This window comes from Micromys minutus (assembly GCF_963924665.1).
Source record: "Micromys minutus genome assembly, chromosome: 11".
In the NCBI taxonomy this organism is placed as follows: domain Eukaryota; kingdom Metazoa; phylum Chordata; class Mammalia; order Rodentia; family Muridae; genus Micromys; species Micromys minutus.
The window spans coordinates 18,412,434-18,438,209 of record NC_137980.1 but is presented as its reverse complement, the minus strand read 5'-3'; the positions used below and the strand labels follow the sequence as shown (position 1 = coordinate 18,438,209).

At 44.3% G+C, this 25,776-nt stretch overlaps 1 protein-coding gene across 1 annotated transcript; it reads right to left on the bottom strand.

The window, feature by feature from the left end:
- Nucleotides 1-19,571: 19,571 nt before the first annotated feature.
- Nucleotides 19,572-20,978, bottom strand: GCNT4 (glucosaminyl (N-acetyl) transferase 4; the record flags this gene model as incomplete). The annotated part of the gene is made up of 1 exon (XM_080925106.1): nt 19,572-20,978. One exon carries the CDS (start codon nt 20,976-20,978, stop codon nt 19,572-19,574), a length of 1,407 nt encoding a protein of 468 aa, XP_080781232.1.
- Nucleotides 20,979-25,776: the final 4,798 nt, after the last annotated feature.

Sequence of the window (25,776 nt, the reverse complement as noted above, 5' to 3'; positions counted from 1 at the left end):
ACTGCTCAGTCTGACACGGTGCACTCCTACTTGGAAATGAGCTCTGGGAGACGCCGCGATAAGCTAATTTATTGGTTTTGCTTTTCCGGTTGCCTTTCTGAAAAGATCCATCACAGGGAGGCAGAATGTGAGAAGGGAACAGTGGTGGGAATAAGATTCCAGGCCAGGCCGAGGTGCCTTGCGAGGGGCATCTCTCCCTGAAGGGATTGGTGGGGCTTTAGCTGTTGCTACATGTGCATGTGGTGACTGGCAGTCACATTAAGAGTACGAAGAAGAAGCTGCACATTAAGAGTTTGGAGAAGCTATGACTCTGGAAAGGCTGTGGTGGGGGGTTGATAGAACTGGAGGGTTTTGTTCACTCATACATAGCCTCCTTTAGCATCTCCCACAGTTGTCTGAGAAGCACTTGGCCCATATAAATACTATTTCCTGCTATGCAAATGCAGATTCGGGTCCCTTAGCCCCTCTAATAAGGTGACAATCTATCTCTGAGAGAAGTCAGGGCAGGAAGGCAGGCAGAACTCACAAGGAATATTGCCGACTTGCTCAGACTCGTGCTTAGGTTTTTTTCTTCCTTAATACGTTATAGGGACATCTGGCCACAAATGGTGCGGCTCACAGTGGGTTGGATCCTCCTACATCAGTTAACAATCAAAACAACCCCCCAGACATTTCCACAGGCCAATCTGATCTGGGAGATGCTTCAGTGGAGACTCCCTTCTCAGATGACACTAGGCTTGTGTCAAGTAGATAATTAAAGCTAACTAGGTCAGTGGTCATAGGAAAGACAGAGAGAGCCAGGTGGTCTTGTTCCGGTGGCTAATATAATGACTCATTTTCAGCTTAAGACAGTGTGACTATGGCGACTCTTATGAAGGACAACGTTTAATTGGGGCTGGCTTACAGGTTCAGAGGTTCAGTCCATTATCATCATGTGGGAAACATGGCAGTGTGCAGGGAGACTTGGTGCTGGAGCAGGAGCCCAGAGTTCTACATCTGGATTGGCAGGCATCAGGAAGAGAGAGAACCTCTGGGCCTGACTTGAAGTTTTGAAACCTCAAATCCCACCCCCAATGACACACTTCCTTCAACAAGGCCACACCCACTCTAACCTGCTAATCCTTTTAAATAATATCACTCCCTATGAGTCTGTGGGGGCCATTTTCATTCTGACTACCAAACATCTTTACCCACTAAACCGTCTCACCAGTCCAAGTTTGTCTTTTTTAGGTGATAAAAAGCATTCCTTGCCCTGACATCTCTAATGACTAGTGTAAGAGCAGTTGTTCTTTTCTCTTCTGGAAAGTTAACACCTTAAAAACCCAAATGAAAGCTCTGCACAAACACAAAATGCAAAAGCACTTTCTATAATGATGCTCCTCTTCCCCAGCCACAGAAAGTGTTTGCTTTGTCTAGGAGTCATGGTAGCAACCCTGGAGGGTCTCAACCATCTGCCTGAAACCTATTCATGTGCTACCTTAGCAACAAACAGGAACTACAGGTTACCTTAGCAACAAATGGGGGGTCTTTAGATCTCCTTAGCAACAAACAGGCATCTTTGGGTTATCTTAGCAACAAACAGGGTCTTCAGGTTAACTTAACAACAAACAGGATCTTCAAGTTTCCCATCACCTCTGAGTAGACTGAGCAGAATAAATACAATGATGGTTTCTCAGCTGTGCTTATTTTTAAAATTGTATTTATTTATAGTTTTTTTATGGGGAAGAGAGATATGAAGTTGTCAGGTGAGTAGGGAGGTGGGAAGGATATGGGAGGAGAGGGGAAATATGATCAAAATAGATTATATAAAACAATTTTTGAGAGAGAGAGAGAGAGAGAGAGAGAGAGAGAGAGAGAGAGAGAGAGAGATGAATCTACTGAGGCAAATTTAGTTAGAGAAGTAGATATCACCTGGCTGGTGTTCACTGACCAGTTTAACTTACTTAGAAGCCAGGTACTCCATGTAGAGGCTCATTGGTGTGAAGTTCAGCACATCTAACTTCGATATTCTCTTTTTCTCAACACACTGCACGTTTTTCATCTTTCTGCCCTGCATTCTCACGAACCTCCCAGACACGAGAGCAGCACTCACATCACAACTGGAAGCCACGCTGCCGTGAGATTTCTTCCACCACACCAGTCAGGTCATTGTTTTTCTAATTCAGTCTTGCTCAAATTTCCAGGAGGAATGGATGTAGTCGGACTCTGCAGTCCTTATTCTTTTCCGGAACGGCATGAGCACCGCGTTCACTGTGCACATCCTCTATCTTCCGTATTCCTGCCAGAACGGCATGGTTAGCTGTGCGTACAGCATACGCTATGGAGTCTTCGCTATGGAATTCCCGCTAACCTGAAAGTCCATGACCTGCATGGTCAAGTTCACCAAAATGCAATGGTTCCATTTCTTGATACCAACTTTTTATACTAGTTACTGTTCTTATTTCTGTGGCCAAAATACATGACACGAAGCAGTGTTGTGGAGGAAATACTTATTTGGGCTCCTGGTTTAAGGGGATACAGTCATTGTGGTGGGAAGGCAATGGTATCAGAAGTGCATGGCTGGTACAGCAGAAATCTGTTCCTATCCCGGCAAACCAGGAAGCAGATGAGGGGGCAGGAAGTAAGGATGAGTTATAAGCCTCCAAGCCCTGTCTAGCAACCCATTCTTTCCAACTAGATCCTTCCTCTAAAGGTTCTACAACTTTCTCAAACACCGCTACCAGACAGAGAAAAACAATGTTCATACACACAAGATTCATGGATATTTCATATTCAAATCATAATAAGAGGTTTTTCAAGAGAAAGATTGATATTCCAGTGTCTTCACTGAGTTCTGTTTTTAGTTAACATGAGGTAAGAGATAGGTTTTTCTTTTCTTTTGTTAAAATAAACATAAGATGACAAAATACAGCAAACGATAGTTAAAAAAAAAAGACACCAAGACATCAGATAGGGAACAACAGTGATGTCAAAGGAGCTGTGAGGGGGAAAGGTGAACCCTGTGCTTCATTGTCACCGCCTGATAGTTCCCAACCCACGAGAAAAAGGGAACACACACAGAGCCCATGGGACATCCTGCAATTCTGCAATCAGACACCAAGAGTTTAAAGAGATGGAAGCAAGGGCAGTTTCCAGGACAGAATAAGTCCCAGAGAAGGGGCTGCTACAGGGAAAGAACTGAGTGCCGTGGGTGGCTCCCCTTGGGTTTCAGCCAACTTACAGAGCATGTTTGCAAAGCACCAGAGGTCAGGAAGAGAGTCTTTTGGAGGGGTTGCAGTGTGCTGTTTGATCAAGGAAGAATTAAAATAGAGATTGATAACGGAAAGCTCTGGAAAGTCCCCTAAAATATATGGGAAGTAATCATTCATAATACAAGAATCGACAAAGGAACATTTCAATAATTTAAACAACACAGAGAGAGAATACAATCAAAACACACTGACTATTGTGCGACATCTCTTAAACATGACCTGTAAGAAAGTCACAGCATTAAACATATATATTACCCAAAAAAAAAAAAAAAAAGTTCTCGAAGTAAATGTCTCAGCTTCTGTTTGGGCTGAAGGTACACTACCCCAAGAGTATGGTGTTGGAGGTGTAAAATACCGCCTCCAGATACTCTCTTCTGATGAATTGTGAGCAGATCATTTTGAGAAGCTGAAGCAACCGGTATCTCTGAAGAACAATGTCCCCTCCGTCGGCTGGTGCACTGAACATCTTGGTCTGCCGCTGGCGGTGGTGTCTGGGCAGCCTGTGCACATTCACACCGTGGAGCTATGTCACCTGGGGTGGACTTTGAGAGTTACAACCTCCCTCTACTCCCATATCGCTCACTCTTTTTTCTGATTGCAGATGCTGATGCTGATGTAATCTCTCAGCTTCCTGCTCTGTGGTCTTGGTAACTACCATGACATCCTTGTCACTGTGGACTCCCTTCTAGAATCGTTACCCCAAATAAAGTCTTCCATAAGTTGCCTTTGGCCGTGGCGTTTTACCACAGCAAGAGATGGGTAACTGATACACTTACAGGAGAGCGTTTAGTGTCACCGTTACACGTTTAGAGTGTCCTGCCTTTCACTGTTACAGATACGGTAGAAGTCGGTAGAGCACACAGCTTCCCTTCATGGTTTCTGTCTTTTACATACCACGGGGAAGCCGTTGCTTTGGAGTTTCCATTCCTCATCCTTGCCGGTACTTCCCGAGAGCCTTACTAAAGCTTCCAAACCATCTCACCAGCTCCCTGAACGAAAACTCCATTCCCACAAGCTTCTGTGTTTCACCGATAAATAAACAGAAACCCAGAGAAATGATGTGACTTTTTGGTGTACATCACCCCAGAGCCGTAGTGTCCTGACTCCCAGAGCTGCACACATTCCAGAGTCTCCCAGAGATGGGCTTTATCAGTTTTTAATTTCTAACTTCTATTTCTTTCAGATAGAAGGAGAACACGTGCAGGGTGGAATTTAATGCTTACGAGTGGAATTACCTACAGGGACTCGTGTATGATTTATAAATGACCCAGTAGAGCCAGAGGGCGGGCAGAAGGGATATTTTCCTCTCAGAGTCACAGAGCCAGTGTTAAACATTGATCTTTTGGAATGAAGAAAAATGTCTCTTTTTGCTGTGAGTAATTCTCAGATATGTGAGTTATTTAATATCTGTCCTTCAAAGTCAACTTCCCCTCCACGTGCGTGCATGCCTGTAATATCAATCTTACTGTTTTCCTAGAGCCTGCTAAAAACGAAGTGCAAAATTTCAGTCATTTTGTGTTAACTGTCATTTTTTAAAAAAAAATGACACGGCTTTTTTATATCGCTGAAAATTGAATTTGTTTTAGGTTAGGCTTGCTCACGAGGGACTGAAAGGTTCTTTTTATTTCTGTAATTTCCCCATCTTTGAGCAACAGACAAGCAATGAAAATTCTAGCCGAGGCACAGAAGGAAAGTGAATATGACTGAGTCAAGGTAGTGGAAGCCTTCCCAATTCCATGCACTATTAATACCCTGTGTGTCACACAAAGGTTAAAGGTGCTTAAAGGAAAAAACCGTGGGGCTGATGCGGCCAAAGCATGCGCGGGAAGCTGTGATTTGCTATCATCACAATGCACTTTGCATCCTGCGTCTTGTAGCAAAGAGAGAGGTTCCACATGAGCCATCTGTGACTAAGGAGTATGATAGGTGTCGGCAAATGGAGGGGGAAATGTAAGAGACAGGTGGAGGGACTCTAGCAAAACCGACCCGACAGATTCTTGGTGACGACAGACATTTCCTGATCCACTACGGAGCATGCGCAGAATTCAAGCGGGAGGAATTTTGTTACTGGCTCTTTGCAAACCATGGATCTTTTTTTTTTTTTTTCAAGACGTGCTCAGATTGGCCAAGAGTTTCATAAGCTTGATGATAATTTGACAAAGATTCTGTCAGATCTTATTGCTTAGCGGGGGCTCTGTAAGGGGCATCCTCAAATTTACCACATCAGACAGTGAACCGGGATTCCGTGGGGAGCAGGACCTACAGATGAGAGCTTTCTTTAAATGTCATATCCACCTGAAGGCCAGTCCGTGGAAGAGGAACTCAGTTTCCAGATGTCGTCCATTTTCTTTCACCTGCCCTTTCTTTGAATTTCCAACGTTCTGATGGCTTCTATGCACATGTTGGACATGAATGCTCGGCGAAGTTCTCCTCTCGTTAATCTTCCTTTTGTTATCTCTCTTGGTAGACCCCCTGCCCATACTTTAATGATTGCATTACGTTACCATCCGTGTCCCCAAGGCCACCCACGTGGTAGACACAGACTATAACAGTCTGTCCCTGTGCACTTGCCCTCGGGAGTAGCTTTGATGGTGGTCACTAGGCAAAGGTCCCACACCAGGGTAGTATGGTTTCAAGATTCTGTTTTTTATTTTTTATTTTGGGATTAGTTATTAACATACATGCTGGTCAGACTATCAAGCAGTGCCAAGAAGTAAGTATAGCTGTTTTAAATATATGTGTTTTAAATCTAGCTGGGTTGATGACAGGAATTCATAGAGAGTATAAAATGAAGATCCAACATTTCCTCTTCACTCCCTGGCTAGCTTTGAGGATTTAAACACTGATGAACATTTAATCCCATTCAACATTTCTCAGGTTCCAACTCTGTGGTGATGTCTAATTATATGGTAGCTGGTGGTAATTGGAGGCACATTTACTTGGGCTACCATAAGAACATAAGCTTCACAAATTGGGTAGCTCAAGACAAAAGAAAAGTGTTCTTTCATAGTCCTGAGGCTGGGAATCTGCAATTCTAAAGCTCCAGGAGGGTTAGGCTCCCGCGGAATCTGGGTAGTACCCTTCCTTGCCTCCTGACTCTAGAAAGATGCAAATGTAATTAGTCTTAACTAAATGTACTTATGATGACTGTGTTTCCAATTGGGTTCATATTCTGAGTCTCTAAGGAATGCAGTTTTGATCTATTATTTCTGGGAACAAAACTCACCCCATCATAATGGCAAGCAGCCTTGCTTCACTAAATGCAACCTACCAGAGCCTGCAGACCCAGACTCACCTACATGGCTATATGTAATCAGTCTGGATGGCTCTGGACATTTTTCTGGATCTAGAACTCACCTTAGCCAGTCAAGGAGGAGGAGCCTAGGACTCCAAGAAGGTCTAAGATCAAGCATCATTATCTCTTGTTTTGGCTGAAGAGGTAAGTAAAACAATTCACAAGCTACAAGTGTCAGGGGTTCAAAGCTACCATAGGGATCAAGGTATTATTTTCTAGTCCTAGGATGATGTCATATCCAAGAAGGGGATGGCAGTATTTATCCAACACTATGTAAATATTGATATGTCAGAAATTGCCACTACCCCCTAGACACTATCAGTGTGTAGAGATTAGAGGAGGTGGTATAGAACCAGGCTGATTCCTCTTTCCAATTCTGGCACAGTGGTATATTAAATTTCTACTTTCTTTTGTTAGGCTTTGGATGCGATATGTTTTCCAAAAGGCTGGCGTATTAAAGGCTTAGTTCCTACCTGGTCAGTTGTTGACAGGTGATTGGGGTTGTGGAGGCTGTGGCCTAGTCAACGAAACAATCTACACCGATAGATTAAAACATGAACTTGTCTTTTGGTGGGTCATAGAAACGGTGGAAGATGGGGGAAGTAGTGGGTCACTAAGGGTGTGTGTGGTGCTTTTCTTCAAAGAGTCTACCTTGTGCCAGCCCTTTGGCCTCCATAAGGTAAATTACTCTGTTCTACCACACAGTTATGCTGTGGTTCTCTGTCTCACCACAGGCCTAGACATCATGGAGCCAATTGGCCATAGAAAGAAACATCTAAAAACATGGGTCAAAATTGAACTCTCTCTTGGGTATTTTTCGCAGCAGGGTCTATTTGCTCTTGGTCAACATTGGTGTAGAGGCTGTGGTTTTGGAACTAGTTATTTGAACTACTTGTTTGGAAGGGGGTGGAGCAGGGAGCAGTCCAGAGTGGTGACTGTCTGCCCAGAGTCACCGGGATACAGACAGGCAGGACACAGGCTAGAGGAAGCAGGTGCTCTCTCTCCTGGGCGGATCTTGCTCCTCCCCTCTGCTAGTAGCTCTGCTAGTAGATGCTTCAGCTACAATGATCAGCATCTTTGTAAGATTTGTTTAGAGTTATAAATAAAAACCCAAAGGTAGGACCATGGAGAGTGGCCCAGGGTGGGCATTCTCTCGGATACTCAGATGCCTATAATGCATTTCTAATGAGAAGACAATATGTTTGTACTGGCTGGTTTTGTGTCAACTTGACACAGCTGGAGTTATCACACAGAAAAGAGTCTCAGTTGAGAAAATGCCTCCATGAGATCCAGCTGTAAGGCATATTCTCAACTAGTGATCAAGAGGGGAGGGCCTAGCCCATTGTGGGCAGTGCCATCCCTGGGCTGGTAGGGATGTTTTCTTTTCTATAAGAAAGCAAGTTAAGCAAGCCAGGGGAAGCCAGCCAGTAAGTGACATCCCTCCATGGCCTCTGCATCATCTCCTGCTTCCTGACCTGCTTGGGTCCCTGTTCTGACTTCCTCTGGTGATGAACAGCAGTGTGGAAGTGTAAGCTGAATAAACCCTTCCCTCCCCAACTTGCTTCTTGGTCATGACATTTTGTACAGGAATAGAAACCCTGACTAAGACAATGTTAAATATTTTTTTTTCTGGTTAAGACAACATTATATGTAAGCTATCATTGTGGTTTTATGGGAGAACAAAATATACTATTAATGAGTTTGAGCAGATTTTCCTTCAAAAAATTGGTCAATTTCATTTGGATTATCAAATGTGTGAGCTTTGTTCAGAGTATTCCTTCATATCTCTGTGGTGTGTGTGGCACCTGTGGTAAAACCCTGTGTCTCACCTTGAGGTTTGTGTCCTCTCGAATCTGTGAGAGGCCTCACTTAATAGCTTTTCAGAGAAGCATGTGGGTTTTATCTGCTTTCTCAATTACTTTCTTGTCTTTAATTTCACTTTTTTTGTTCTAATTCTTATTCCTTGTCTTCTTGCTTTGTATCTAATTTGTTCTTAACTTTCTAGTTTCCTGAGATGCCTGATTTATTCTAACACACACTTTTAGTGTCAGGCTCTAACCACTTCTGCCACAAATTTTAGCAAACTGTGTCTTCATTTAGTCCAAAGTATTTAAGTTTTTCTTTGGATTATTATTCTTTGACGTTATTAAGTTACTAAGATGTGTGGTTTTAGTGACTCAAAAGGACTTACACTGGGATCTGATGCCTTCTTTTGTCATGTAAGCACACATGTTTGTGTGTGTGTGTCCCCTTTCCACCAATCCCATACTCCTCCCCCTCCCATTGCCTCCATGAAGGTGCTCCCTCTTCCAGATACCCTCTCACACCTCAGCGCCGTGGCATTCCTCTACAAACAAACAAAAAACAAAACCAACCAACCAAACAAACAAACAAACAAAAAAACTGAGCCTTCACTGGCTCAAAGGCCTCTCCTCCCATCGATGCCAGACAATGCCATCCTCTGCTGCATATGCACCTGGGCCATGGGTCTTTCCATGTGAACTCCTTGGTTGGTGTTTTAGTCCCTGGGAGCTGTGGTTGGTTTGAATAGTTGATAATTTTGTTCTTCCCATGGGGTTGCAGAGCCTTTCAGCTCCTTCAGTCCTTTCTCTATTTTAAAGTCTTCTACCTATTTGTTTTTATTCATGCATTATTAAAGACCAAAAGGCCTAGAAATTTAAGGTCACAGACACCAAACACTGTCCTTATCTCCCACGGGATGCAATGTAACCATACTACGTGCTCTGACCCCATAGGGCTCAGACATTACAGGGTCATCCCAGGTCCACGGCATTGTCTTTCCACCCTGTAGATCTGGACCAGTGACAAGGGATGCTGGAACCACTAAGTCTAGGGAACTGTGCGTGAATTTGTGGACTTGTACAGAAGGCCAATTAGTCATTTACAGGGGGAAACACCACCGTCCAGGATGCTGGGAAATTCTTAGTAACAAGTCTGGGGATTTCTCTTAATAAGAGAACATACTTCAGAAATACAGTTACAGACAGAGGGTTGCTTGATACAGAGGAACTTGAGACAAATAAGAGCCTTGTAGAGTCCTCAGAAATATGTCAAACAGACCACAATAGTTTGGGGAGAGATGGGCTCCTTTAATAGTTCCCAAAGTTCAGCCAATGTTTCCTATAAAAATATTCAATATTTCCAGCTTTACAGGTTGTTGCTGGCCACTGTTGACTATAAACCCTGTTATCTATCACAGACTGCACACAGATGGTATGTCCTGAATAAATATGTTTTCACAGAAGCCTTTCTGGGTACTGTGTACCCAAGGCCAAGTGTTGGCTGCCAGAGCTCTACAACCTACACAGTCTGGAGCCAAATTCCCCCTTTACCCTCCCCCACCCCATTTCTAGCTTTCTTCATTTTATAATATTTTTATAAGCATTCCTTTCAAAAGTTTTATGTGTGTGTTGCTGTCTGAGTATCTGCATGTACAACATGTGTGTGCAGGTGGCCACAGAGGCTGGAAGAGGGAGTCAGATCCTCTGGAACTCGAGTTAGTTAGTTGTAAGTCACCATAGGGGTGCTGGGAAATGAACCTGATTTTCTGGTAGAGCAGAAAGTGCTCTTAACTGCTGAGTCATCACTCTACCCTCCCTCTATTAAATACACACACACACACACACACACACACACACGCACACACACATATATTTCAGACTTGGAGACAATAATCCATCAGATCCTAGTTCTAAATGGCAACATTTGGATTAGAGAGGGAAAACTATCTTACAGGCCATATAGTGGATGAGTTTCTGGAATCACCCTGTGTGGAAATCTATGTAGGGAGTTTCTCATACTCATGATGAACTTAAGTTCTTGTGCCTTTTCAGAGAGTAGGACTTCCTCCCCCCCCTTTCCTGTATTTTCAGTCATCACTACTATATCTTCTTTGTGTTTATTATAGATCAGTGGTTCCCAACCTGTGGGTCGAGACCCTTTTGGGGGTCAAATGACCAACACTCTCTCAATGGTCTCATATCAGGTATCCTGAAAATCAGATATTTACATCACAATGTATAACAATAGCAAAATCACAGTTATGAAGTAGTTGTGAGATCATTTTATGGTTGGGGGCCACCACACTACAAGGAACCATATCCAAGGGTCACCTCGTTAGGAAGGTTGAAAAGCAGTCCCGTAGATGTGATATAGAGTGGTATCCAGCTCTTTAGGAAGACACCCAGATAGAACACGGTGGTACCCAGCAGTCCTTAGCAGAGCATTTGCTACATGTAGGAGGAAAAGGACCCCCTGGAGGAGCACCACTGTGTGGAGCCAGGCTGCACCTCAGGACAGCACTAGCAGAGACGGATACGGTACTTTCTATCTGAACACACCAGAGTAGACACTTGCTAAATGTTCGTCAGGCTGGACTTCAGCCTCACAAGAGGATGTCCACTGTTTCTAGGTGATAAATTAAAGTGCTTCCCTTATCCCCCAAGCATCAAAGGAGTCCATGTTCAAAGCAGCCAAGCGCTCAGAACCAGGGTTTATGAATGGATGGTAATTGCTTGCTTTTCCTTAATTCTCAGGAGTCCCCGTATTGATTCCACAAGCCTGCTTGCCTGGGATTTTATCCTGGGATCACCCGGGATATGTTTTTGAAGCACTTACTCCCTTTTAGAAATTCACATCATATTGATCAAGAGGACTAGCCTTTTGCATACATGTCCAGCTCTGATAAGAGGCATAAATCTGAGGCAGAAGCAGATGGTCCAAGTGTTTATTAATGAGCCAGGTACTCTGAACAAGTGACGTTTGTTCATTAAAAAGATAGACTTGTAAAAGCTATCTACCAGGCATTGCTCTCAGTGGTTGGAATCTTGCAATTAGCAGAGCGACAACTATGAACATAGAGTTTATTCCAGTGAAGTTTAGGTTACTTAATAAGGAATGTAGGATCACACAAAATAGACACATAAATAGAGTTAAGTTTTAATAACTATAGAGAAAAACTAAGTGGGCCAGAGGCTGAGTCCGTTAGACAGGGTGGTCAGCGAAGGCTACAGGGGTGAATGCCATTTGAACTGAGACAAATATAGTGGGTGGGAGGATGTGGGGGTGAATTGCATTTCTGGCAGACAGAAGGGTGACCATAAATGCCCCAAGCACACGTCTCTCTCAATTACACCCTCAGGATTTATCACACGAAGGTCACTGAAAGAGGTATTGGAGAAGCTAATGCCAGTTCACGGAAGAACATGTTCCTTAAGGTCCCGAGGGGCTGAGGGGGTTTGCAGCCCCACTGGAAGAACAACCACAGAGTTCTCACGAGACCCATGCTCACTCATGCACGGGAGTGAGTTAAGGTTTATTCTGTGACTCTCCAGAAGCTTTTACAAGTCATATTTATTTTGTGTGCACATGTATGTAGGTGTGTGGAGGTTAGAGAACAGCTTTCAGGATCCGGTTCTATCTCTCCACCATGTGGACACTGGGGATCAACCAGGGATCAGGCTCAGCAGCATCTGCCTTAACCCATGAACCTGCTGGCTCCCAGGCCCATCACTTGAAACCATTGACTTCCTCCCTGGCCCCTGCCTTACATCCATCTTATACTGTAAACCACGTTTAAACCTTAGAGGGGTTCACAGTGTTTGGCATCTTCACAGTTTAAAAGACCCAGATCCACGCCTCAGCTTAGGTCAAGGCAAAAGTCTTAACCGCAAGCTCCTGGAAAACCAAAAACAAGTTTGCATGTTTCCAGCAACCAGTGGTACAGAATAATCATCCCTATTCCATAACAGAATAGTTAGGGCATAGCAAAGGTGATCAGACCAAAGTCTCATCAACTTTTCTATTGCTGTAATAAAACACCACGGCCAAGGCAATGTATAAGAGACAGTGTTTGATTAGTTTATGGTGTCATGTCAATGTTTTGTGAGGCAGTGCCACAACCTAGACCATAAAGACATATCTGGATTTATAGAACAGAGTTCATTACTATGCCTGAAGAATAAAATGTAAATATTTTTATTTTAATATTCATAAAAACCTATGACTGCATTTCAGAGAGTTATATTACCCAGCACACAGGCGTTTATGTTCATGGTCCTGCTTGTTACTAAAAATGTCTTTGTATTAATGTTGTGATGTAAAACATGTAGTTGTATAAGGTCATTGAGTCAAACCAGGAAAAGACCTAAGTATCGCAGCAAGTGGGCACGGGTCATGTAAAATGGTACATGGTCTAAGTACCACTCAAAAGCCAGGAAAGGAGGAGGGTCGTGGGAGGCTGGGAGGTTAAAGAGAATTTGAGAAGGCCCAGGCAGATGAGATATTATCCATGTTGGGTTGAGGCCATCACACAGAGTGAGAGGCAGACAATGCCCGGAAGTTCCCAGACACAAACCAGAGCACTTGAGCTACAACAGACACCCAGACCTACAGAAGAACATACACAGGCTGACGACAGAGGTGAAGGCCAAGGAATCTAGGACTCAGAAAAGTATTCATTACTTATGTACACTGTATGTGCTAAGTATGCCAGTGTGAGATTATGATTATGGCTGAGCTTTGAAAAGAGAAATGTCAGAACTGGGGCTGGAGACAAGTTAGCCATCGAATGCTTGTGTAACATGTGCCTGGCCTTCCCTGGAGCTGGAGCCGTCCTTCTCCTCCTCCAAGGACTGTGGAGTGGGTGAGAGAGAGAGAGAGAGAGAGAGAGAGAGAGAGAGAGAGAGAGAGAGAGAGAGAGAGAGAGAGAGAGAGAAAGCGCTGCCTCTGCCTCCCAAGTGCTTGGGGTTAAATTAAAGGCAGGCACTACCACCGACGGCCCAAACGGTTTTATATTCTTGATGTCTTTCCCACTGTGGCAATTCACTGTGTGTCTGAGGAACAAAACGGTGACAAGACTCACTTTGTCAGCAATGCCCGATTGAAAGGTCAGGGTATGTTCTTCTCCATCGGGTGAAAAGACTACTTGATTTTAATGAAAACTTTCGAATTTAAAGTGGTTGAAGTCTTGAATAATTCCAATTCATCTTTTTACTCTGTCCCACTCTAAGACTTCTTGTTCAGTTCTTATTTTTTGCTTTCTGTTGTTGTTGAGATGGGAGTCTCAGGTAGCCCAGGCTGACCTTGAACTTGGTTCCATACTTGGGAGTGCCTTGGACTTCTGATCTTCCTGCTTCCATCTTGTTAAATCTAGGATCACAGGCAAGTTCTTGATGAGTAGCCATGTTCACTGTTTTAAATAACTAATGAGGTTCTAGCTAATGCAAGCATTGCAGGAATTGAGAGAAATTCAGGGAGGGAGGAGGAAAGCTATGGGAACTACCTTCTAACACTCTCAGATGCCCAGTGACTTCTGCCTAAACCAGTGGTTCTCAGCCTGTGGGTCGCCACCCCTACAAGAGTCAAATGAACCCTTTCTCATGGGATTAACAAAAGCTATCTGACAACACAGATATATACATTACTATTTGTAACAGTAGCAAAATGACAGTTATGAAGTAGCAACTAAAATAATCTTATGGCTGGGGTCAGCACAACATGAGGAGCTGTTCTCAAGGGCCTCAGCATTAGGAAGGTGGAGAACCACTGCTTAACTACATTTGCCACCCCTTGTGAGGAGGGAGGCCAGGACTTACATGTTGGGCACATTGTTATTTAGACTAAGACTAGGAAGTCAGCAAAAATGGAACTTGTGGCTGGAAGAATGTTGTCTTTTTCATTTATGAACATGTGAGGTCACAGGTTGGACACATTGCTAGGTCCTTTTTAGAAAGTAGTCAATGATCAATGTTAAATCTTTGGTAATATTTTCCAAAACAGCTCTTTATTAACCATGCATTAAAATACTGTCTTTGGGGGCTGGAGAGATGGCTCAGTGGTTAAGAGGTCCTGAGTTCAAATCTCAGCAACCACATGGTGGTTCACAGCCATCTGTAATAAAATATGATGCCCTTTTCTGGTATGTCTGAAAATAGCTACAGTATATGTATATATAATAAATAAATCTTAAAAAAGAAAAAAAATACTGTCTTTGGGTTTTCAGATGAAATCTACATCCCCACTTTAGACAAATGTCTTTGATTACTTTGAGAAACAAAATAGGTATTTATCAGAATAAGGAAACTGAAAGTCTACTTCACAGGTCAGAGACTATATAGTTGATGTACGTCGATCGTGAGGACTATGTGACTTCCAGACCTGGTGATTTGTAATATATAAGGAACAGCCAATTAAAAAAAAATTCTTTCCAGGACTGTACTTTTGACTCTTAGAAATAATTAGGAAGTAATAATAAAACAGAGGAAGCTACATTTGTAAGGCGGTTCACATTACTGTTATCAATGATCGAAAAACAGGGGGGTGGACTACAGTCTAAATAACCCACGATAATGGGGCCTCAGTGAATTAGGTTATAACCATTATTTAGCCATAAATACCATAAGGCAATGTGGTGAAGTGCTGTCAGTACATGGGCAGTGGGAAGACACATGGAAAGTGGTTTTACCAGCATGTTAGAATTATGGTCATAAGATGTTTGTGTTTAAGTTACACACACACACACACACACACACACACACACACACACACACACAGTTGCTATGGCAACAGTACACATTTACTCAGGTCTACTCCCCAGCTGCCTTCTGCACTACTCTGAGGCTGTCTTTGCTGGTGTGGAGACGCTGCAGGGCTAAGGTTGGCAGAATGGCCTTTCTGAGATTCCCAAGTGTCAGCCAGGGCCGCCATTTTGGTCATATCTCTGAAGATAAGATCAAGGTATTATGTAGAGCATCAGAATATCTTCTAGTCATGTGGGAAAATTTATAGTTATCTTCTATTCTCTTGTTCCTTCATAGCTGGGATCAGGAAATGATCACTTTCTAAATGGATGTGGATTTATGGGCAGCAAAGAAAACAAAAATGTATGGAGCTCCCATAGGAGTCCAATCTGTAGTGCGTTTTCTTTGTGTATTTGAGATAAAGGCTCACCACACAGTAGCCAGGCTGGCCATGGAAACTCGCAGTCCTCCTGCGTGTCCCTTCTGACTGCTGAGGACACAAGCATCACCACTCCTCAGTTACAGCTGTCATCGGGCCCTGTGACCTCCCACAACCAAACACTCCCAAGGTTTCCTGAAGCTCCGATGGCGGTGCGTGGCTCAATTTGGCAAGAGCCAGACACACACAACCTTAGGGGCAGCAGAATGGTAATTTCTATTCTGCTGATGATCCCTAAAATGGTCTTACTTGTTGAAAGGGTTTCTATGTACAGAAGACACATACATGCATATATGTGTGTGCTTATGTGTGTGTGTGTGTATATATATATATATATACACCATATATATACATATATATATATATATACCATATATATATAGTATATATATATATGCAGATAAAGGTGTTATTACCACAGTACTGGAAAAGGTACTTTCCTATCATTAAAGCCCAGGGCTTACCAGTAGGTCCGCAGCCCTACTTCTGCATGACCTTTCGACAAAGAACTCTTCCAAGAGAAAGAAAAAAAATTTCAAGGATTAAAGGGATTAAAAAAATAGAGGACCCTCTTGGGGACTTCCAGAAAGTTAACAGGCAAACAAGATAATTTTAGAAACTTAGATAATTAATATTGGAAGTGAGATCAAGGTGAAGGTTTGTGACAGGCCAGTCACAAAGGATTCTGAGGCTTTATCAAATAAGGGAAGTTGGGTTCCATTCCTGAATCATTCATTCATTTCACACTCAAGTGAAATGGTTTCTGTTTGATAGGCCACTTCTACAAAAAAACAAAACAAAAACAAAAAAACAAAACTTCAGGGGAGACAGGAAAAAGTCCAGGGAGTTTGATTTGAGGAGCACATTTTTTATTTTGCAATGCTGAAGAACTGACATAATTTAAACAATAAATCATTCAAAACCCATACATGGGAAACTTGTTACTAAAATAGTCAGGGACAAGGACAACACAGTGAAGGAGCCACAGAGAGTGATAAGGGGAAACTGAAAACCATCCACAGAAACAAACTGAATACACTTAATACATTCACTTTACATTAAACACTTAAGCCCGTATATAATCACATTCTGGAAGCCAAGAGACAGCTTTAACTGTCAACTTATTTTACGTGTGTGTTTTGCCTTCATGTGTGTCTGTCTACCACGAGTGTGCATGTGCCTGCAGAGGCCAGAAGAGGAAGGACATCAGATCTCCACGGACTGGAGTGACAGTTGGTTGTGAGCTGCCGCGAGGATTCTGGGAAATGAACCGGAATCCTCTGGAAGAGTGGCCAGGACTCTTAACTGCTAAGGCATCTTTCTAGCCCTAAAATCTTTTTAACTTTCAATGAGTTTATTTAAAGCAAGCTAAACAAAAATTTCCAATACTGGCTTTTCGATACACACAGTGTACAGTAGATTGCTCACATAATATATTGGGACAGCTTTCATTTTTCTTCTAATATTCACATATAATTCATAAACTCACTTTTGATTAGTCTAAATTCAATAAATACTATACAAAAAATTATAAAACAGTGTTGTGCATTCTGAGACTGGGGAAGGGCTCAGAGCAAACTTTTTGAAGACTAGCAGGGACCCTGCAGGGTCCCCAAGGCACGAGCCAATGCTTTTAAGCTCCCTGAAATATGGACAGCCGACATTTCTGAGTCCAGAGAAACGTGTCCATGGGAGAAGAAAGGCATGCCACTTGGTCCACCCGTTGTCCACTTGACAATAGAATGGCAGTAACTTCAGACAATTCCTAATGAACAGAACAGGGTCCTGTCTCTCCAGAAAGACAGAGGACCTGGCAGACAGTACCAGCATACTGCCTGTCCTTTCTGCTTGATGACCGGAGTCATAGGCATTTCTCTTTTAAAACCAAGTCCTTGCCAGTTTGACCCTGTATGGTTATCAAAGTTTCTCCAAACCCCACTCCCATCCAAACCATTTAACCAGCATGCTAATGAGCTTTTGGCGATAGAAGTAACTCCAAATGCCGTGACAGGGCTTTTTCTCCTCTGTGACTGTGGTCTCTTGTGTTACAAAGGCTCTGTCTTTAAGTCTCACAGTGGACTTGGGTCCTGGGCTTATCTTCTCCTCCCACCAAACTGATTTTCCAGAATTTCTCTCTACTTCATGTAACGTGTCCCTTGGATCTCATAAAGCTTCTGAGGAAGACGCACCAAGCATCCATGTGCTCAGTGCACAGAGAACAGAAGCCCGTGGGGAGTGATAAGATGGTTTCTTCAGGCCTCCCCCACTGACAGACCTGGGCAGCTTCTCTGTGAGATCAACTCCTCAAAAAGCTTGTAATACATCTGTGTGCAGGTACGTGTGTGGGTGTGCCTGTACACAGATGGGTGTAGGTGCCATTGGAGGCCAGAGGCAACACTGTATTCACTACAGCTGCAGTTATAGGCAGCTGGGAGCCACCTGGAGTGGGTGCTGGGAACAGAACTTGGGTCTTCTGCAAGAGTAGCCCATGTTCTTAACTGCTGAGCCACCTTCCAGTCCCTCCAGAACTTACCATCTAAGGACAGACTCGGTAACAGCCCTTTTCCAGGGAACAAACGCATTCAAGGGGTATGAAAAGAGGTGCAAGTCGAGTTAAAGATAAAGAAATGGAGTTAAAAAAAATGGGGCCACAGGGCAGTTAGTGCTATGAACCATTAAATTTACCAAGAGCATGAAACATGCAGAACACAGAAATGTAAAATGATATTTATGTACTTCAGTCTTTCAATAATCTGATTTGGACCTTGATTGCCATATAATTAAGTAGTTATTGGGGCTGAATCAAAACACAAGGATTATGTACATGTATCCCACTCTCCACAGAGCCTGCTGTTACGTTACAGCCTGTTTTCAGGGCTCTGTCTCGGCAGCACAATACACAATACAGTCAGTCTCTGGTTGCTTCCGCCCCTCCCCCATCAGTGTGCAAGTATATGTGTGTGCATGTAAAATGATTCTAAGTATGGGTATATTTAAAATAAGGGGAATAATATTCCCTTTGGTGCTCAGTTGAGAAAAATGATGTACTAACTGGGGGCGTTAACTGAGTTTTGATTCCATTTTGTTTAAAAAAGGAAAATGTGTAAGTGACCACAATAGCCAACCGAGAAAGCTGTCACATGTCACAAAATCCTTCTAAGAAAGCGTACTGGCTTGGTGGCTACATAGAACAAAGCTATGAACCCTGTCAGAAGTGTCCCACTGTGGCAAGGATACACTCGATGTTATCTTAGGAAATAACAGGTGTAGACCTGGGGTTCTGGTCTATGACTTTCTGAACTAGTTCTAAGGTTTTGTCTTTATCAGTACCTGTGTTTTAAAGAAACAAGTGAATTAAAACTAAAGCCCTTTCTGACATCTCTATTTAACGAATGCAAAGTTAAATAGATTTGGGTGTTTCTCTTCCTGCATTACCGGTCCCAGCCCACCCCCAACCCCCTCAGACAATCAGACCCCACCAACAGCACTCCCTCTGCCCTGAGTCAGGAAAGTGAGGTACAAAAAGGTAAATTAGACTTTGGCAAGCAGGCGATCGGACAATTCTTGGAGCTTCTCTGAGGTAGTGGAATATCCTCCTCCTATCTTCTAACCATTCAAAACCATCTCAGTGGCTGAACTGAGAAAAGGGGAGGGCTGGCTTCACACGCCCATACTTTTCAGGGGGAGTGGCTTGCAGGATTAGCACAGCTCCGAAAGTTGTCTCCAGTAGCACCCTCATTACACAGAAGAAAGAAACATGACAGTTGCCACGTTAGAAGGACGAACGCTGCTCCGTTGCAACTTAGATCTCACTCCTGCATGTCTTTCGATAAAGTGCCTGGTGCACTGTTAGGTGTTCCATAAATGTGCTATCACTGGACATTTAATATCTCTGACTTAGTAGGACAACAAGGAGAATCCAGTACTTAAACATCAGCCAACTGTGGGCTGGAGGTCCAGACATGGAAATCTGTAGAAGTTTTGACCCTGGGACTATTAAGTTCAGATGCTCTTGGGCAAGCCATGGGTGCATAATTCCATCTCATCTAACTCTTTGTATCAGACAGCCTCAGGCCCGTAGAGATCTTATGATGCGTGGCTTTGGGGTTTCCCTCTGTAATGAACATCTCTGAAGATAGAGCAATCGACTTTCTCTGCTGCTCTTCAAGCTTCTCTGCCAGACATTTAATCAAGACGGGGTCTACTTTGGAATCAAACTTATTAGCAAACCAATGCCCCTCCTTTATGAGCCACCGTAATTCTGCAGCTCCGTAAATACACACACTTCGAAGGTGAGAGCCAGTGCAATTGGGGTAGAAGAAGCCTTCGTAGTAATTCCATTTGACCAGGCGGGTTTTACTCTGCAGGTCGGACACGTCCTGGGATGATCTGGAAATTCCTCCCGGCATTCCCGGTATCCGGATTAAGGTGGCCCAAAAGTGCTCATCGGGAGAGTATGTATCTTCAGACCAGGCAAAAAAGTCTTTGACAAGGGAGCTGTTGAAAATATATTTAACAAATGCTTGGCTTAAAACAAAGTAGGCACTGCCCACAAACACCTCAATGTTGTGAGGGGGGGCCCCCTTGGAGAGATTTGTCTTTACTGGCAGCTTCATGTACTCATAAGGCATCTGCCTGAGCTCGTGGTGATAGGTGAACCTCTCCATCTTACCTGTGGGAGGTCTCACGGTCTCTAACATATTCCTTCCTTGGAGTTTTTTCAGCTCTGATACTAATTCAAAATTGGATTTGAGGGGAAAGTCTTGCCCACATAAGTTGATGACGTACTTCCACTGAATGGAAGATTTAAGAAGGTCTGATAAGCAATTCCAATCAGCCTGGAGCCTGGAAATGTGGGCATACTCCACAGCCTCTAATTTGGAAGCAATGAAAATATTGGAGAAGCACTCAGCTAAGTTGTTCATGGCAGCTTTGAACGCATCCGGTGACTTCAGGTCGTAATGAATACAGTAAAGGTTGTGCTGGCTGTAAATTGCACGGATTAACCGTTCAACCATAATCGCGTCTTTGTGGACGACCAGTGAATAGGCTATCGGGAAGTTCTCCTCCTCTCTTGAAACGAGCTTCTCATGGTACTGTCTTAAGGTCCGATAGACATCACAGTTACTGGTCATCACCATGACATCACTGTCCTCCAAGTCGATGATGTTCCGTCTTCTGATTTCCAGACTCTTGCCGATTTCCAAAGGTTCCTGTTCGTAGATCCCAGAGCAGTTCACTTCATCCCTGGCTGCATCCCCGGTGTCGGGGAATCTGTTCCTTACAAATGGCGAGGTACTCAGGGAGTATTCAACCAAGTAAATGTCTCTTTGAGGGAAGAGAAGCCTGGCCACATTGAGAAGCTTTAACAAGGAGAACAGCCATAGGGTTAAGAAGAGGATGAAGAGTTTCTGCTGGAGAGTGTATTTAAAGCAACATCTGAGTATCTTCATCCTGCAGAGGAGAAAGGGGTAACAACCGTTAATGAACCGGCAGAGAACTCTCACTGCTTCCCAGGTGGGTGGTCTCACCTTCTGTGAAGGCTGAAAGCAGACGGCAGGAGAGAGAAGAGTGGCCCAGTTCTGACCGCACTGAGCTTGAGTCGTTTTTGGATCTCCACTCGGAAATGTCAACCAGGGAACGAGAAAGGCTACCACTCAAGCTTGGGTGAGAGATGATGGTAGTGGAGAAATGTGTCAGCCACATAAACATGGAGCTGCAATTCCTGATGGCCTGGGTAGGCACTAAGGAGATGACGGTGAGCCGAGAAAAAGGATCCCCGGCAACCACAGCGGGAAGGCCAAGGTGTGGTTGCAGGGAGTGGGCTTCCGACACACAGGGCACCAGGCTGCATGCTTCCTGAGCATACATGTGCAGAGGCATTGTGATTAAACAAGGCAAGAGCAGTCAACTTCAAGCACACTTTATAGGTCAGGGATTGTACTGGCTGGTTCTGTGTCAGTCAACTTGACATAAGTTGAAGGGGCTTATGACAAGCTTATGACACAGAGGAAGGAGCCTCAGTTGAGGAAATGCCTCCATGAGATCCATCTGATCATTGTGGGTGGTGCCATCCCTGGGCTGGGAGACCTGGGTTCTATAAGAAATCAGGCTGAGCAAGCCAGGGGAAGCAAGCCAGTAAGTAACATCCCTCCATGGCCTCTGCATCAGCTCCTGCTTCCTGACCTGCTTGGGTCCTGTTCTGACTTCCTTTGGTGATGAACAGCAATGTGGAAGTGTAAGCTGAATAAACCCTTTTCTCCCCAACTTGCTTCTCAGTCATGATGTTTGTGCAGGAATAGAACCCTGACTAAGACAGGGATCTCAACTGACATCAGCTAATTTGTCCCTGCTGTAGTGGGAAGATGTTTAAGGAGACCAACAAAGGCTCCTGGAGTTGTTGGGCCATAGTTAACCTAACTGCCACCTTCACATTCACAGAAAGAGAGAGGAGTCAGCTCTTCCCTTGCCCAGGCCTCAGCATCATGTTCCTTACCTTCATGGGTCCAGCCATGGGCTTGGGGAGTATGAGCTCTCAGGAAGTCAGGGCTAGCTGCCCCAGGCCAGTCCCTGAGGACAGGACTGGAGTAGAGGAGTCCTGGGAGATGCCCTCTGGAACCATCCCTGACTCCCTGCTCTGGCTTATTCTGGAAAGGTGAGTTTCAACAGACCAAGGAGAGGCGCTGGGACAGCCCAGGCCCATCCTGGCTCTCTGAATGTCCTGCTCCCCAAGGATCTCTTAGGAGGAAAGCTTGTCTGGCTAGGGGCAGCATTTGATCTGAAGGAAATACCTTCCCGTATTTGTACCCTGCTCAAGTCAAAATGAAAACACCTGTATCCCAACTGCAGTCCTTTAGCTAAAAGCAAAGCAACCCAATGACAGGGAAGGCACAAAGTTGGGTAGCTAGGAAAGGGGAGGAAGGTGACTATAATCAAGGCATGTTGTAGTATAAAATTCACAAGGAACAAGGAAGGAGTTTGCAAAAAGACAAATTAAAAAAAAAAAAAAAAAAAAAAAAGACTGAAAAGAAGGTGGGGCAGCATGCCCTCCTCAATGAGTTCCTGCCAATTCCTAAACAGGGATGCTGGCCTCCTTCCAAGCTGCTGGCCACACCGAGAAATCAGTTCTGTATCCTGGAGACTGTAGCTCCTCTAGGAGGTCCCAGGCTTTGGCGACCTCCTGCAGTGACTTTATGTGGTGCCCGTGTGCCTATCTGCTTCCTTCTGCAGAGACTCTCCCCCAAGGATCACGAGCTTCCGGGGTGAAGGTGGTTGGGCCAACATCTACACATTATAGCCCTTCCTGTCTTCCTGCCACCTGCGCCAGAAATCCATGACTCCTCCGCTGTAGAGGATGTAAAGGAGCCTTGAGGCCCTACACAAGTCAGAAGGGCAGGCTAGGCCAAGTGGTCCTCAAGCTGATCACATTGTACCTGGGAGGCCAGTCTACCTCCTTCTGCAAACACTCAGTGGCTACGTTCCCCTCCTCCCCTCCAGGCTTATGGGCAGGCAAGCAGTTGGCTGCCTGGGAGTGTATAATGGTTACTTTATCAATGACTTCCTACAGAAGGAGGGATCTCCCCTCTCCCCTCGGTAGACAAGCAAGTTGCCCTTGTGGAATCTAGACCACAGACACACAAGTTCCTAGTTATGTGGATCAAACTGGAAGGTAATAACGACGAGGTTTGACAGCTAAAGCTCACAGAAATAAGGTCTACAATGATTCAAGAGAAGGCCATTCCTCACTAAAACCCCCAAAGGGAAGACATGGAACATTTCCCCAGTCCACACTCTCCCCAGGTCTCGAGGCATCTCAGAACTCAGAGGCAGCAACAATGAGTGCCGACGATACCCACATGCAGGGCCAAGGCAGCCGTCAGCAACAGCTGAACAACCATCTTTTAAGTTAACATCTTAGAGCCCAGGACCATCAGAGCAAGACGGTGCCCCCTTTTTCCAGAGAAGGAAGGGGATGAGTAAATCAGGAACAAAAGTAGGAAATGACTCAGTGAGTTTGGCTTTTACCCACCGAAACCAGAAGAGATGGCTCGGCGGCTAAGGGCACTGGCTGTTCTTCCAGAGGATGCAAGGTAGATTCCCTACCACCCACTTAGAAGCTCACAACTCTCTGTAATTCCATGTTCAGAGGATCCAGTGCCCTCTTTTGGGCTTCAGAGGGCACTTCACACATGTGGTACACAGACATACATGTAGGGGAAACACCCATACACCTAAAATCAAAATAAAATCTCAAAAAAAAAAAAGTTCATGTTTACAGTGCACTCTGGGGACTTACAGAGCTTGCCAGACGCTGGAGAGAAATATGAAGTGGTGTGCTCTAGGATGTCACAGATGGGCTTGAGAACTCTGGAAGAACACTCTGTAGCTGTGTCTAGTTAACCTCTCTGAAGGTCAGTGTTTTTGCTCAATATGGGATTTAGAAAGTCAGTCCTTCCCCTCCCCCCAGTGCCCAGTATCTTAAATTATATGCTGCATATGAGGTCACATAGCTGATTATGGAGTTCATGAAAAATTCAGAACAATAAAAGATTTATGAATCCTTCCTGCTCAGGCCTTTTCTTACCCATGGCCAGCTTGCGTGACACGTTGTGGAACATTTTCGGAGCGTTAATTATACAGATTCACTGAGGTTATCTATGCTGAAATACTGACTTCTCTTCTGTAGTTTTAAGTATGTGCACGTGTATCTGTATGGGGATAGGTACACAGAAATGCCAAGTGCTCACAGAGGCCGGAAGAGGACTCTTAACCACCGAGCCATCTCACTACAAACGAGCTTTTAAAAAGAGAACCCGTAAGGCTGTTTTATGTAGACCATGTTAAGAACATGGCTGCCCTATCCTTCTTCTGATCAAGGTAGGAGGTGACAATGTTCTAAGGGCAGATGACAACACTTCTTTAAGCCCGGACTTATGTTTATTGCCTTTGTTTTCCAGCACTGGAGACGGGCCCAGGACCTCAGTAAGTTCTACATCCAACCCTACTGCCTGTCGTCCCTGTCTACCCATAGCCGCGGTACAAATCCAGTGTTTTTAAAAAAAATCAGTGTCTGACGGCCTCCATCCCAAAGCTCTGTGTTAACTGCACAGCACTGTCGTGGACATGGTCTTACTCAGAACTCTGTTCTGACTCAGTCTCTTCAACAGACTAACCGTTGGTAACTGCCAACGTCTCTTATGAGAAGAGACCGTGGCACACGAGACAGACTCCTACCCAAGAGCAAGGGCAGAAACCTCTCCCTAGGGAGACCTCCTGATGGTGAGCCTGAAGCCTTGGGACCCAACCAGTACCTTCCTGGGTGTGTTTTCTTTAGTGCATCCAGGTCCTGGTAGGTGAGTAGGAAGCCCATTCCTCATGAGTAATGGGCTTTCTTCTTACTCTGAGTCCTCCCAACTTGAAATTCATTTTCACCAGTGTCTCAAATTAAAAAGAAAGGCTACAAAAGCTTCACACTGTTCAAGGTCCTAGTGTGGAAAGTGCTGGAAGTCTTGATCTCAGATCTACCCAGCCTTCTATGTAACCCTGTCGCCTGGATACATGGAGAAAAATTCTCCATGTTTTCCGTCATGGTTTAGCTTCTGACTGATGCTCCCATTGGAAGTCTTACATAACTGTATTGAAACAGAGACAAAATGAATTCCACTCAGACAAACCATACCAGTCTGAGAAAGAAATTTGCATGAAGAATCAACCCATGGGATCTTAGGTGGTAAGTCACATCTCCCTCCAAGGCCCCAGGCCTAGGCCAATCAATGGACTGATGGAGAGATTAGCCAATTTTCAGTAAGTGGGATCCCTCAGAGGAGGAAGGGGCTTGTGTTAGGGATCCAGTTACCACATGCCTGACTCACATCTTGGTGCTATGCAGTTGGGGCTGTCTGAGAATTCCTAAATATTTTAGACAGCTTTCTGGACGTTCCCTTGAGGCAGAGAACGTTCCCTCGGTGCACCCACCCTTGTTTTATTATATGTCAACTTGAAAAATAGGACATGAAAAACTTATTAACTTGGGAATGTCAGAGTATTTTTCTAAAGCCTTACAGAGGAGAGTCATTATTTACCACATAAGGACAGAAGTATAAAAATGAATATACTAAAAAAAGAAACAAAATAAATAAAAAAACCCCAAAGCTCCTCCTAGACAGACGGACCCTGATGGCCAACAGCTGTATGAGCTAATGTGCTTCCACAGAACCTGACCTCAGGAAGGCCACCCATTCTCCATGATGG